The sequence below is a fragment of the Pongo pygmaeus genome, chromosome 2 (genome assembly GCF_028885625.2).
Source record: "Pongo pygmaeus isolate AG05252 chromosome 2, NHGRI_mPonPyg2-v2.0_pri, whole genome shotgun sequence".
NCBI lineage: Eukaryota > Metazoa > Chordata > Mammalia > Primates > Hominidae > Pongo > Pongo pygmaeus.
The window spans coordinates 73,303,422-73,317,698 of NC_085930.1; the positions used below are offsets into that span (position 1 = coordinate 73,303,422).

The 14,277-nt window shown below is 40.7% G+C and overlaps 1 protein-coding gene across 11 annotated transcripts in view; it reads right to left on the minus strand.

Moving 5' to 3' along the window:
• ITPR1 (inositol 1,4,5-trisphosphate receptor type 1) overlaps positions 1-14,277 on the minus strand; it is a 363,735-nt gene that overhangs the window by 140,819 nt on the left and 208,639 nt on the right. For all 11 annotated transcript variants that reach the window (XM_054482499.1, XM_054482497.1, XM_054482492.1 and 8 more), the window contains 5 exons: positions 12,871-13,122; positions 9,360-9,485; positions 6,632-6,760; positions 3,619-3,739; positions 199-383 (listed from right to left, as the gene is read on the minus strand). In XM_054482499.1, the coding sequence (XP_054338474.1) occupies positions 199-383; positions 3,619-3,739; positions 6,632-6,760; positions 9,360-9,485; positions 12,871-13,122 (813 nt within the window). The remainder of the gene's footprint in view (positions 1-198; positions 384-3,618; positions 3,740-6,631; positions 6,761-9,359; positions 9,486-12,870; positions 13,123-14,277) is intronic.

Genomic DNA, 14,277 nt, shown 5'->3' on the forward strand with positions numbered 1-14,277 from the left:
CACTTTTTCAGGAACTTTTCTATTCCTAAGTAACTTCCCACTCCTGGCCCTACATATATAACATTTGACTATTCGTTCACCACACTGACATCTTCCTACGGCCCAGCTTAGATGCTCTCTGGCTCAAGGACGCACTGCTGTATGTGGCAATCACCTGAGGCCAGGCTAAGCATCACTTCTCTCAACACCAGACATTACCTGCAATCTCTCAATGATATTCCGGTAGTCTCTGGAAGCTGCCAGAACAGAGTCCCTGCGTGCGGCATTGCGGGCTGAGAGCCGCCAGTTCATGGCTGTTTTCTGCACAATGTTGTGGGACTTGAGAAAGAGGTTGTTGACTTGGCTGTCCAGGTCCACGGGAATGGCAATGGCCCGGCTCTTGGCTGCACAGGAGAAAGATGAGTCGTGAGCCTACAACTTTTATGGGGGACACCCTACAGATGGACGTAATGCCCTAGTCCCCATCCAGCAGGTTTTTCACACCCAGAATGGGCAAGCTTGCCTGGTATTGAGCTTAAAGACTGAGGAGCTCAAGTCAACTTTACCATCTTTCAGGTCAGAGTTTCCCAGTGTGAATTCTGGGGGGAAGCAGTTCTTAGGAATGTTAAAATGCTCTCAGGTCATAAGGCCAGGGCATGTCAGAGTTAAAGTTCAATGGGTTTCCTCAATGAATGGCTTCTTAGGGTCACTGAGGTGTTTGTGTATTTTAAGAATAATCAAGACAGGGAACTCGTTTGGCCAATGAATCGTTTGCTAGTTATTTTTCAGGTTTGTTCAACAATCTACAAAAATGCTGGGTTATCCCAAACATAATCCTAAAGGTAGCATTCACAATGGCATAAACTCCTCTTTCTGGATAGGTGCTTCTTTCTTCCTCTTAAAAAAGGAGAACTCCAGTTTAAGCATGAGACAAACATCAGTCAAACCCATAGTGGGAGACACTCTACAGGACTCCTGACCAGTACTTGTCAAGACCGTCAAGGTCATAAGAAACAAGGAAAGGCTGAGAAACGGTCACAGACCAGAAGACACTGGGGAGACATGACAACCAAACGCAAGGTGGTACCTGGACCAAATCCTGGAACAGAAAAAGGGCATGACAAGGGACAGCAGTGGGAAAAGTGGTGAAATTCGAATTGAGTCTGGAGTTGAGGTAATAGCACTGTACCAGTGTCAGTTTCCTAGCCTTGACAAAGGTTCCCTGCTAACGTAAGATGCTGGCAACCGGTGACAATGGGTGAGGGATTTGTGGGAACTCTCTGTATTACCCCTGCTACGGTCCCATAAACCTGAAATTATTCCAAAATAAAAGATTTTGAAAAGGAAGATAATTAAGACTAATAATCATTCCTTTCCATATGGGAAAATGTCCAAAAAACAACGATTTCCTGTCTTCAATGCTTCAAAACACTAGAAGCAAAGAAAGTACTCAACTATCTAATTGTAAAAACAACTCCAACATCCTCAAAGAGGAATCTGAGAAGCAATTATTTAAATCCCATTTAAAAACACACACACACACACACACACACACACACACACAATTTAGGGGAAAAAAAACTATAAGCCAGCCAACAACTTTCTAACAGTCTAATACAGAAAGTGGGAAATTTGGAAAAATACAAATAATAAACAATTAAAAAGCAGGATGCACAGGGTACGCTCATCACAGCTAGAAACTCTATGCCTTGGATACTCATAAGCTAAACAACTAACACAGTGGGCTCTGGGTGTGGTATTAGTCATGAGGAAGCAATCCCCAAGAGACACAGAGGGGACTCTGGGTAGTGCTGTTTTCATGTCTTACCGTTCCACAGACATCAACTCTCCTTGTCTTTTTTCTTATCACTGCCAAGACAAATGGAAAGATTTCCCCTCTCTAATGAGCACTGAGCTACTAGTCAAGTCAGCCACTTGCTAAAATATTAAACAAAAACTAACCTCTGTGGCAAGGACTTTCTCCTATATTTCCTTTGGCCTCAACAAGCACATCTTTTTTTTTTTTTTTTCCCAACTTTTATCTTAGAATCAAGGGGTACATGTGCAGGTTTGCTGCAAAGGTGTATTGCTTAATGCTGAGGTTTAGGGTATGATCAAACCCATTACCCAGATAGAGAACAGAGTACCCAACAGGTAGTTTTTTTTTGTTTTTTTTTGAGACAGAGTTGCGCTCTTGTTGCCCAGGCTGGAGTGTAGTGGTGTGATCTCGGTTCACCGCAATCTCCACCTCCCAGGTTCAAGCAATTCTCCTGCTCAGCCTCCTGAGTAGCTGGGATTACAGGCATGCGCTACCATGCCAGGCTAATTTTGTATTTTTAGTAGAGATGGGGTTTCTCCATGTTGGTCAGGCTGGTCTTGAACTCCCAACCTCAGGTGATCCGCCCGTCTCAGCCTCCCAAAGTGCTGGGATTACAGGCATGAGCCACTGTGCCCGGCCCCCAACAGGTAGTTTTTCAATGCTTTTCCCCCTTTCCCCCTCCAGTAGTTCCCCATCTTTACATGCACGTGGACCCAATATTTAGCTCCCACTTTAAGTGAGAACATGTGGTATTTGGCTTTCTACTTCCACATTAGTTCACCAGGCACATTCTTTTTGATAGATAATCCTGTATGGAAAAAGTATAGGATCATCTGGGAATTTCCTTGTAGGGCCCTGTTTCTAAGATATAACACAATGAACCTGTTGTGTATATATTTTCCAAAACCTAATTTCTTACTGTGAAATACGGCCACACCAATAATAAAAAGACATCAACACCTACCGTATGAGAGTAAAGGAACTGGGCAAGAGACTACTGAAATCAGGCAACAGGTCCTAATAGATTATACATATCTCCCAAGGTATATCCAAACTGACTTGATATCTTACCTACACAATTGACACTTGCTGGACAGCCACTAAATAATGCTGAGAACTACACCTGTCTTGCTCTTGTTGTTACTGTCTGCAAGGATCTAAGAGGCCACTCCAGGCAGGTAACTCTCTTCTCAACTTCAGGCAGGAAGCTTACCTCTTTGCACAGCATTAATAGGGGGTGGGGAATGGGTCAAGTCATGGAGTCTGATAAAGTCAGGATGAAGGAAAAAGAAATTTTCCTAACTTCCTTTCAAAGGCTGCCTATGAGAGGCGGGACAGGAGGGGAGTCACAGAGGAAATGGAGAATCATTTCTCCTCAAGGGGAAGAAGGGAGCAGTGTACCATTTCTGAGAAAGGGTGTTCCTTAGGATGTGACAGGTGCTTTCCAGGAAAAAGTTTCCATATGGTCAAGTACATTTGCTGGATTAAACAAATTAGTTTCTTGAATGAGGGACTTCCCAGGGCCTTGAATAAGCTGTATGTATCGTGACTTGCCAAAGAATTGCCTAACAACCATGGAAGCTTGTTTTTCTAGGCCTATCTGACTTAGGACTCACTGGCTCTTCCTTTAGGAAATGCTGGCTTGGTAGGTAAAAAAAGAACCCCAGCAATCAAGAAGACCTTGGTTCTGGGTCTGGCTCTGAAACTTCCTGTCTGTGTAACTTTAGAAGAGTTGTAATGAGTGCTCAATAAATGTCAGCCTTACTACTGTTAGACAATTCATTTTCATCATGTATATCCAAACTGACTTGGTATCTTACCTACATCAGACAGCACCCGAATACAGCTCTCCACGGAGGCTTTTTGGCTTGGCATTAACCAGTTGCAGTGGTAAACCCTGAACACGCCTTGCAGCAGTTGCACAAAGACAGGTTGGCGAGTCTGCAAGAAGCCAAAAGAGGCAATGTGAAAAACAGATTTTTATTTGTAGACTACTGATGATCTGATCAGAGATAGACATTGTCTTGAACCACTGGACCCCAGATCAGAGATAGACATTGCCTTGTTAATGGACCCTGAGGCAAGCGTGAGAGGGGATGCCTGAATAAGAGTTAAATTCCATAAGTTACCTAGCCAAGGGAGAGCAACTCAGAAGCATTTTAGGGCAATGCATTAACTTGATGCTATTTTAACTAAGTTTGAGCACAAGAAGGAGCAATGGATCCACAGTTCAAAGACTGGTATTCTTATCCAGTTACCAAGCAGCTGCATGACTTTAGGCAAATTACTTCACCTCTCTGAGCTTCAGTTTCATCCAATGTATAAAATAAGTGGATTGAGGCAGACTGACCCCAAAGTTCCTTCCAGACATTATATCCATTGAGTAGAACCCATGTTTTTAATCAGCAAAAACAAACTGATAAGTGGATCTCACCTAGAATGCTACTTCTTTACTTCTGGCAAGGTCTTCAATGACATAAAGATAATTCGGATAGTTACTCTTTATAAATATTCATTTATTATGATGAGTACTTGGAAGTTACATGAGAAAATCTATTCCTTTCTACAAAGGTATAAATTTATACTCATTTTAAAGTAAGAGTACTCAAACATCCACTGAATCAATTTGACACTGACTTTCTGAGTACACTAAAAAATTATAGTTTTGGTCTCCATTCAAAGGGTAGCTTTGGACCAGCAAGGCAAAGATAGATAGCGTGTATGCTGCGCTATTCAACTGGTCTTTTCGTTTCGGAGAAGACAACTTGCATAGCCCCTCTAAAAACAGCGGAAGTTAATATAGTAAAGAAAAAAGTATTGAAAACCCCCAAAGAGGTCTCTGAGATGAAAGAAAAAAGAAAGCGTCAGGGGAGAAAGGAAATCTATTTTAAGAAAATAAAAAAGATTAATTAAAAATTCAGAACCTCCCTGATAAACATGGTTCAGATAATTTCCATTTATTAAGGGCATGCTATGTGTGAGACATTTCACATATGATCTCATTCAGGCCTCAGTGAACAATTCTGTGACTTGGAATTACCTTCCCATCACACATGAAAAACAAAGGCCCAGCAAGGATAAAAGAAATTATCCAAAAGAAAAGAGAAGTGATGGCAAAGCAGGAAGTCAACTGCAAGAGTCTCTGATGGCAAACCTCCATGCTCTTTCCATGAAGTTCACCTGGGAACCAGAATCTCATTGCCTTCTTCAGGAAGTACTTTCTGTCCTATTCCCTGCAGCCACCCAAGATAGTAAGCTGTGTTCCTAATAGAGGACAGGAGCAGAGGCAGCCTGGGAAACTGGCAGGGGAAACCTAGGATTTAGTCCCTGAGTTTTGTGGCTGCTTGTTAGCTCTGGAGCTAACTCAAAGGGCCCAATGAGAATGGTCATTTACCCCAAGCACTTCCTACATGCCAGGCTCTGTGCTAAGCACTTTATACATATTTAGCCTTCACCATCACCCTGTGAAGTAAGCAGTGCATTATTGCCCGCCCTATTAGCCAGTAAGTGCTGGATTTGGGATGAGAACCCAATAGCCCAGCTCAAAGAAAGCAGTGTCTCTTGACTATAAATTCCACTGAACCCTATTCCTGGAACAGCTGATCTGCTCCTATTTGACACCTCCGTGTACAAAAGATGATTAAATGGATAAGAGTAGCTGCCTACTAACTATCCAAATGCAAGGGGCCATCTGGTGGGATATGGTTTGGCTGTGTCCCTACCCAAATTTCATCTTGAATTGTAGCTCCCACAATTCCCACATGTTGTGGGAGGGACCTGGTGGGAGGTAACTGAATCGTGGGGTGGGTCTTTCCCATGCTGTTCTCATGGTAGTGAATGAGTCTCGCATGATCTGATGGTTTTATAAAGGGGAGTTTCCCTGCACAAGTTCTCTTCTCTTGTCTGCTGCCATGTGGGACATGCCTTTCACCCTCCGCCATGACTGTGAGGCCTCCCCAGCCACATGGAACTGTGAGTCCACTAAACCTTTTTCTTTTGTAAATTGCCCAGTATCGAGTATGTTTTTATCAGCAGCGTGAAAATGGACTAATACAGGTGACATCAGCTCACTCAACCTCTTGGAAGAGCAAAAGGACATGATGGCTCATCATCTGCTTTTTTCCTAAAATCCTCCCCTTTCTTCATTCCTGAGGTCCCACAGACTCCCAAATCACATCCTGCCTGCATGAAAACTCCTGACCTTCCTCTGCCTCTTTTACATCCCATCCTCCATTATTTGTGTTCTCTCCAGCTCCCTTTTCATTCACCACTTCATTTTCCTGGCTAAGGCTTCAACCAGTACATGTTTATCTCTGGTCTTTACCACTCTCCTGAGTCTCATTTATTCATTTGTTCAACAAATTAGCAACTTGGTGCCAGTCACAATGCCAGGTACAAGGGATAGAGTAGTATATGACATGACCATGCACATAAGGCATAACTTTGTCCTCATGCAGCTTATAGTCTAACAGAAATAGCACAGGCTACCATTTATTAAAGCACCTACTCTGTGTCAGGCACTGTGCTAGGTGTTTTATAAATGTTATCTCTAGGATTGGAGGGCAGGGAAGGAGAAGACTGGAGGACAAAAAAAGCAGAAAAGATTTTAAGGAGAAAATCAACAATTAACAGAACCATCCAGCATAAGAAAATATCCCCAGGTACTTCTTTACCCAAGAAATCCCATCAAAGCTATCTTCCACCAAGAGAAATGTATCTTTTATTAATGCTTTGCAGACCAGTTCATTTACAGTTGCTCACTCCCAAATTCACATCAAGCCCAACTGTGGAAGGTGTATCGTGAACATTCTGCTTGACGTTGGTATTTCTTACCTGCAAAGTCGTACTCTGGTCTGAGAAGGGAGAGCTGAAGAAAGTAGTAACAATACTCATGACGATTTCGGTGACATACTTCTCCAAAATCGAGTCTGCATGTTTCCTGTCACTAGTGTTGTTACAGGCCTGGAAGACAAGTGGGTATGTTAAGCATTAATCAAAACCTACACCAAACATTAAGAAATCTGCAACTCCCTCCTGTGGGTTACTTTTAACAAATGAAAGGTAAAGGCCTGCTGGCCAATATTTCTCCCCTTAAGGAATCATAATAATAAAATATACATCATGAAAAAAAGAGAAGCAGATCAGCTTGGATATCATGATGCAAAATCACAAACATTAAAATGGGTATGAGACCAACAAGGCCACCACTTGCAGCTTCCTGCGTGTGTCTGGAAAATCCAAAACCCTGAACAGCAGTAAGAAGCATAGTGACTACAGGTGTCTTAAATTTCCCCTAAAAGAAAACTGCTCTCCTGAGCAATCCATTCCTCGGGTCTAGACCGTGGTTTCCTCATCCAAATAGTCAAACATGTTACTGAGGTCCTGTGGACCTGACCGTCTCCAACACTTTTTTTTTTTTTTTTTTTTTAAGATAGAGTCTCACTCTGTCATCCAGGATGGAGTGCTGTGGCATGATCTTGGCTCACTGTGGCCTTCATTTCCCAGGTTCAAGCGATTCTCGTGCCTCAGCCTCCCAAGTAGCTGGGACTACAGGTGCCCAGCACCATGCCCAGCCAATTTTTTGTATTTTTTTTTTTTTTAGTAGAGATGGCATTTCGCCACGTTGGCCAGGCTGGTCTCGAACTCCTGGACTCAATGGATCTGACCACCTAGGCCTCCCAAAGTACTGGGATTACAGGTGTGAGCCACCACACCTGGCCTGACCATCTCCAATCCTACAACAATCTTCCATTCAATTAAAATCTTAGCAATACACCACATTGTTCAAAATAGCAAGCCATATTTCAGAATAACTGACTATACATGTTTTGGGGTGAGGAGACACCTACGATTTCACCTGTACTCTACTTAATTCTGCTGCCTAGAATAAGATTTGCCATTGAGAGGGTTAGCACATTTTTTTAAAAATCAAGTTTTATTACTGAATTCATTAGTTCTATAATTTAAGATATAAAATTACTTATGCTGAAAAGAATGAAGGACATAAAAATCAAGTGTTCTAAGAGACTCTCATGTTCTGACCTTAAAACTAGACAGTCTTGAGAACATATTCAAAGAATGAAATTAGTAACTGATTTTACAGCATTTCTAAGTAATTTAATGCAAGGATCGGCAAAATCAGGGCCGGTAATTATCTTTATTATCCAAAAAAACTTTATCCATAAAGTAATTATCCAAAAAAACTTTATCAATAAAGTTTTATTGGAACACAGCCAAACCTACTTGCCATGGCTACTTTCATGCTAGAAGGGCAGAACTGAGTAGTCATGAAAGAGATGAATGGCCCACAAAGCTGAACATATTTACTATCTGGTCCTTTACAGAAAATTTCACAGAGCACTGATTTAAAGAAATAAAGCAGGCCTGCCATTCCAAGCCAAAATCCCTAGGCTAATGCGATTAAAAAACTAGGAGGAGTTTGAGATTTTTTTAAAAATATGTCTGTGAAACCAACACCTGACCAAATATTACTAAATACGGTTCTCACTCAGAAGGAAAATAAGTTCTTACAGGCTTCTTGTCTCGCACTAGTAATCGTACAGTCAAGCAGAAAATACCACATTCTCGGATTCTACAATGCACCTTTTTAACATCACAATGTTTCTGAAATTGGGATGTATCTGACAATTATCTTCTAAAGAATCTTTTAATCTACCTGCTCCCCAAATTCCACCATCACAAAACTCATTTTAAATCTGTGGTATGCTTTGTTATGTGGCAGTCTTGTGGCTTTAGCATGAATATTAAGCTCAATGCAAAACCAAATCAAGTATCTTGAAGGCCACTCTTGAGGCTGAGCCAGGAAAGCAGTAAACGGAAGGTGAAGAGTTTTGCAGAATCCTCAAGTCCAGACTGCAGGAGACAAATGCTCAAGCTCAGGGAAGTGCCCTTCAAGCACAGACATATTACCAAGGAAAATAAATCCTTACAAATTGAATTTTAATATGGCCAGGTTATCATTCACCAACCAATCCACACGGATGACATGAAAACCAGAAATAACCTCTCTTCCCTGCAGCTTGATAAATAACATCCATTCTCAGCTAAGAGCAAAAAGTAGGAAGAATGGCCAGGTGTGGTGGCTCACGCTTATAATCCCAGCACTTTGGGAGGCTGAGGTGGGCAGATCATTTGAGGTCAGGAGTTCAAGACCAGCCTGGCCAACATGATGAAACCCTGTTCCTACTAAAAATACAAAAATTAGCCAGGCATGGTGGCAGGTGCCTGTAATCCCAGCAACTCAGGAGGCTGAGGCAGGAGAATTGCTTAAGCCCAGGAGGCAGAGGTTGCAGTGAACTGAGATTGTGCCACTGCACTCCAGCCTAGGTGACAGAGCAAGACTCCATCTCAAAAAAAAAAAAAAAAAAAAAAAAAAGGAAGAAAGGAGACATGAGAAGAAAGTCACAAGTGCCTCTTCATGCCACGGATTAGAGTAAAAATGTTGCAGCTGTTTTCTTCATGTGTGCACAAAGATGCTACACACACACACACACACCTCTCTCACTCTCGAACTCTGCCTCCTTAGTTCCAAAAGCCTTACCCTGCAGATGTCGACAAGGAAATTCTCAAACAATTTCCACATGTGATTGCTGGTGTAAATCTCCTTCATTTCCACCTCTGTATCCACATAGCAGTGATTCAGGAAGTTAATGTATGCAATTTTAACCTGTCAGATAGAAAGAAGCTTTTCTGAAAAACTGTCTTGGTGCGTATGGAACTCATTAGCTGCTTCAACTTCACAGCAAGAAGGACAGATGAAAATGGTCATCCCATTCCCCACTGCCAAGTCTTACTTCTATGATTTTCTGACATTTGAAATTCACAATTATAAAATCCAAAACCATAAAGCTTTTGGAAGAGAATATTTTCATGACCTCAAGGTAAAGAATGAGGCAAAACCTCCGACCACAGAACGGGGACAAGTTTGACTACTTGAAATTAAGAATTTCTGTTCATAAAAAGGCACCGTTCAAGAGGTAAATGGGCCCAAGTTGGGACAAGATATCTGCAAGGCGTGTACCAATGAAGAATGCCCCTAGATCTATGCTTATATGAGAGACACCCCCAAAGAAAAGGTAAGCAAAAAACTGGATCAGATATTTCTTAAAGGAATATCAAATGTCAAAAAAAAAAAAAACACACACACACACACACGGCAAGGGGCTCAACCTCAGTTAGGAAGCAAGGACATAGAAATTAAAACCACTATGGTTAATGAAAACATGTGTCTATACAAAATCCTGTACACAAGTGTGCACAGCAGCATTATTCACAATAGTCAAAAAGCGGAAACAATCCAAATCCCCATCAATTGACTGATGGACACACAAAACGTGGTGTTATGTATAGAATAGAAAATTACTCAGCAACATAAAGGAACGAAGTGCTGATACATGCTGCAACTTGCGTGAGCCTTGAGAAAAATCATGTAGGTGACAAAATCCAGTCGTAAAAGACCATATGTGTATGATTCCATGAAATGTCTCAAATAGGCAAATCCATATATTCAGAAAGACAATCAGTTGCCTAGGATTAGGGGGGTTGGCAGGAAATAGGAAGTGACTGCTAATGGGCATGGGGTTTCTTTTTGGGGTAATGAAAATATTCTGTAACTAAATTGTGATGGTGATTGCACAACTCTGGGAATATATTAAAAACCACTCAATTGTACACGTCAAACAAGTGAATCATATCTGTAAATATCTCCATGAAGCTTCTAAAAATTTAGCTAGTATACGATTCTATTATACAACCATCAAATTGAAAAAAATAATAAAGGATCTGATGATAGCAAATGTTAGCAGGGTTGGGATGAGGAATGGTAACTGGAGCAACCATGCTGAAAACAACTGGACTGTATCACATCAAATTGAAGAAATGCACCTCCTATGATCCAGGACTTCCACTTCTGACTATCCACACACCCTGGACGGAAGTGTACACATTTGGGCCAGGATGTATGCACGATCCTAACAGCCAGAAGCTGGAAACAACTAAAATGAGCATCAGTAGAAGAATGGAAAACCTATCATGGTGCCATGATAGAAAGGAATGCTCCAAAGCAAAGGAGCTCCAAAGCTACATGTCAGGGTGGATCAACCTTAACAACACAGAGCTGAACTTAAAAAGGCATGGAATGATACACAGAAGAAGTCCAAAACCTCACAAAACTAAACTATATTGTTGAGGGATGTATACAGAAAAGCAACTGCAGGATTACATAAAAATCAGCTTGTGGTTACCCTCAGGAGACAGCCCTTGGGGGAGGTGAAGACAGGAAAGGAGAATGGGGGAGGTTTTTGCATATTTCTTGACCTGGGTGGCAGTTACAAAAATGTTCTCTTTATAATCATTCTATCGTTCTTGTAGTATACAATTGAGTTTATGTACTTTTTTGCACTTCCGTTGTATTTCAAATAAAAATGAGTAAAAAACAAACTAATGCTTCTTATAACACTGTGCTTCTCTCATCCCTAATACTAGTTATAACTCTACCTTCTTTATCCATAACAAGAGAAATGTAAATTAAAACTATGTTGAAATGACCATTTTCACCTGCCAGATATATGAGAACCCAAAAGTTTGATAACATACTGTGGCCAAGACTGTGAAAAGAATGCAATCTCATTGCTTTCTTATTACAGCGATTAATTATTCATTATTATCTCATTATATCATAAATTAGTTCCACACTTACAAAGGGCCATGACAGTACATCTATACAATGGAATTTTATGCAACTATAAAAAAAAAAGCTGGCATCTCTTTATGAATTGATATGAAAAGAAGTTACAGTGTTAAGGTACAGAATAGTGTACCTAGAGTATCATCTTTTGCATTTTAAAAAAGGGGGTGGGGAAGTAAAGTATATATATTGTATGTGTTTATGTGCAAAATTCTAGAAAAATACACAAGAACATAATAAATTATTTTCTGTAGGGTGAGTGGGAAAACAGATTATAAGACTTTTCATGGTTTACCCCTTTACAGTCTTTGATATTTGAACTTTTCAAAGAGTATGGTCAGGTACTGAATAATGACATTTTGGTCAATGATGGGTCTCATACACAACAGCGACCCATAAGATTATAATACCCAATTTTTACTGGACCTTTTCAATGTTTAGATACACAAATACAATTGTGTTATAAATGCCTTCAGTACTGAGACAGTCACATGTTGTGCATGTTTGTAGCCTGGGAGCAAGAGGCTGTACCATATAGCTAAGGTGTGTAGCAGGCTGTGCCATCTAGGTTTGTGTAAGTGCACTGTATGATGTTTGCACAATAAGGAAATCACCAAAGAATGCATTTCTCAAAACATATCCCCACCACTAAGCGACACATGACTGTTACTAGCTTTTCAAAAAAACCTAAAAACATAATATAAATGATATATGTCATATATATTTAATGTAATATAAATGTGTACTACAAGCTAATATTACACATTGTAAAACATACAATACATACTTTATAATATACTTTATATATCATAAATATATACTTTATAATCCAGTTTTTCACTACTAATCAATATAATCTATGAGTAGGAAAAAAGGAAGCCTGGAAGGATTAACTTCAAAACTTAGGTATTCATTATTGTTTTTTAATTGATTGTCTGTAGTTACTAAATTTTTTATAATGGCCATTATTTCTGCAATAAGGGTTTTTGTTTTACAGAATTAACTTACTAAGTCTTACATTCACATGAACTAGATCTCAACCTACTCTTCGTCACATTTCTGAGAAGTTCATTCAGGTCACATACCCTTTGCTTAACAGGCTAAATTAGTTCCACAGAGCTGAAGCTTTTTTCCTCGCTGTTCTTAAAGATAAAGAAGGAATGACTAACTTCTCCCGTGTTCATTTCATGCAAAATCAATGCTTGAGAAAATGTTTTAGGGAACTGAAATCCCACTACAAAATGAGCTGCAGCTTTCAGAATCGTGAGGGCTCCCCCGGGCCAGCCACTACCATGTCTCCCAGTGAGCCATGACTGCACACACCACATAGCAACGAGAAGGGCACAGTCAGACTGGGCTCACTCACCTCAGGGATGCAGTCCTCGTGGGTCACCACGCGAACGATGTCATCCAGCGGGAGCAGGGAGTTGCACTTGATCTCTGTGTAGACGTTCTTACCCTCCGTGCACACAGCCAGGAGCTCGACCAAGTGGATGTGGTACATGAGAGGGCTGTTCTCATCCATCCGATCCCGCTCTGACCGCATCATCTGGATCAGAGTCTGGAAAGAGGCTCTGTCGTTGTAGAACACGAGGACATCCTCTCCTGAATTGACCAGCTACATAAAGAACAGGGTGGGTTTAGATTACAAGCTTGCAGGGGTGGGGCAGCATGGAAAAAAATCTATTCACAGAGAAAGAGAGAGGTTCTGTTAGCATTTATCTTCCCAAATCAGTCTTACCTATTTTGACTTCATTCATTTACATAACTGAACAACTAGAAATCTTCAGCATCATAATTTTAGTCTACAGATAGAGAAATACCACACTGGCCCTAAAAAGCTATTAGGGGAAAAGAAAGTCTGCATACCAGCATTAATGTGTCAAGTGGAAATAGAGATTGCAAGCTTGCACTTGTATTTCCATACCTACCAATTAGGCTATGATATTTCCTTTTAAATGTTTCCATCTTTTTTTTTTTTTTTTTTTTTTTGAGATGGAGTTTCGCTCTTGTTGCCCAGGCTGAAGTGCGATGGCGTGATCTTGGCTCACTGCAACCTCCACCTCCTGGGTTGGTTCAAGCGATTCTCCTGCCTCAGCCTCCCGAGTAGCTGGGATTACAGGGATGCACCACCACGCCTGGCTAATTTTGTATTTTTGGTAGAGATGGGGTTTCCCCATGTTGGCTAGGCTGGTCTTGAACTCTCAACCTCAGGTGATCCACCTGCCTCGGCCTCCCAAAGTGCTGGGATTACAGGTACGAGCCAGTGTGCCCTGCCTCCATCTTATTTTTATGCTTTACAATGTATCCCCTTTACAATTCTTTCATCTACCATCTTATCTCTTCAGTCACAAATTACTTTTAATTAAGATATGCCTTCCTCTCCATACTTACTCTTCAAAAAGTTGAGGTATTCCTGTTTATAACTTGTCCCCTAAGATGTGGCTTCTTGCAAATCTATTTAAGAATAAATCAATTTCATCAGCAGTACATGAAGTACAAAAAACCAGAAAGGGCTGGCACAGAAGTCAAAATAAACATGGTCAATACTTACTAATGACTAATCTTTATGAGCTCTAATTGTTAGATACCAGATACCAAGATAAACTCTTTAGATGAACTTCCTAACCTCATTGTATCTCAGTTGCTTCATCTGTGAAACCAGGACAAATACAATAGCTAACTCACAGTGCTATGTAGATTAAATAAATTATTATAGACAAATTGCTTAGGACTGTGCCTAGAGTATGACAGGCTTCCAAAAAGTGTTAGG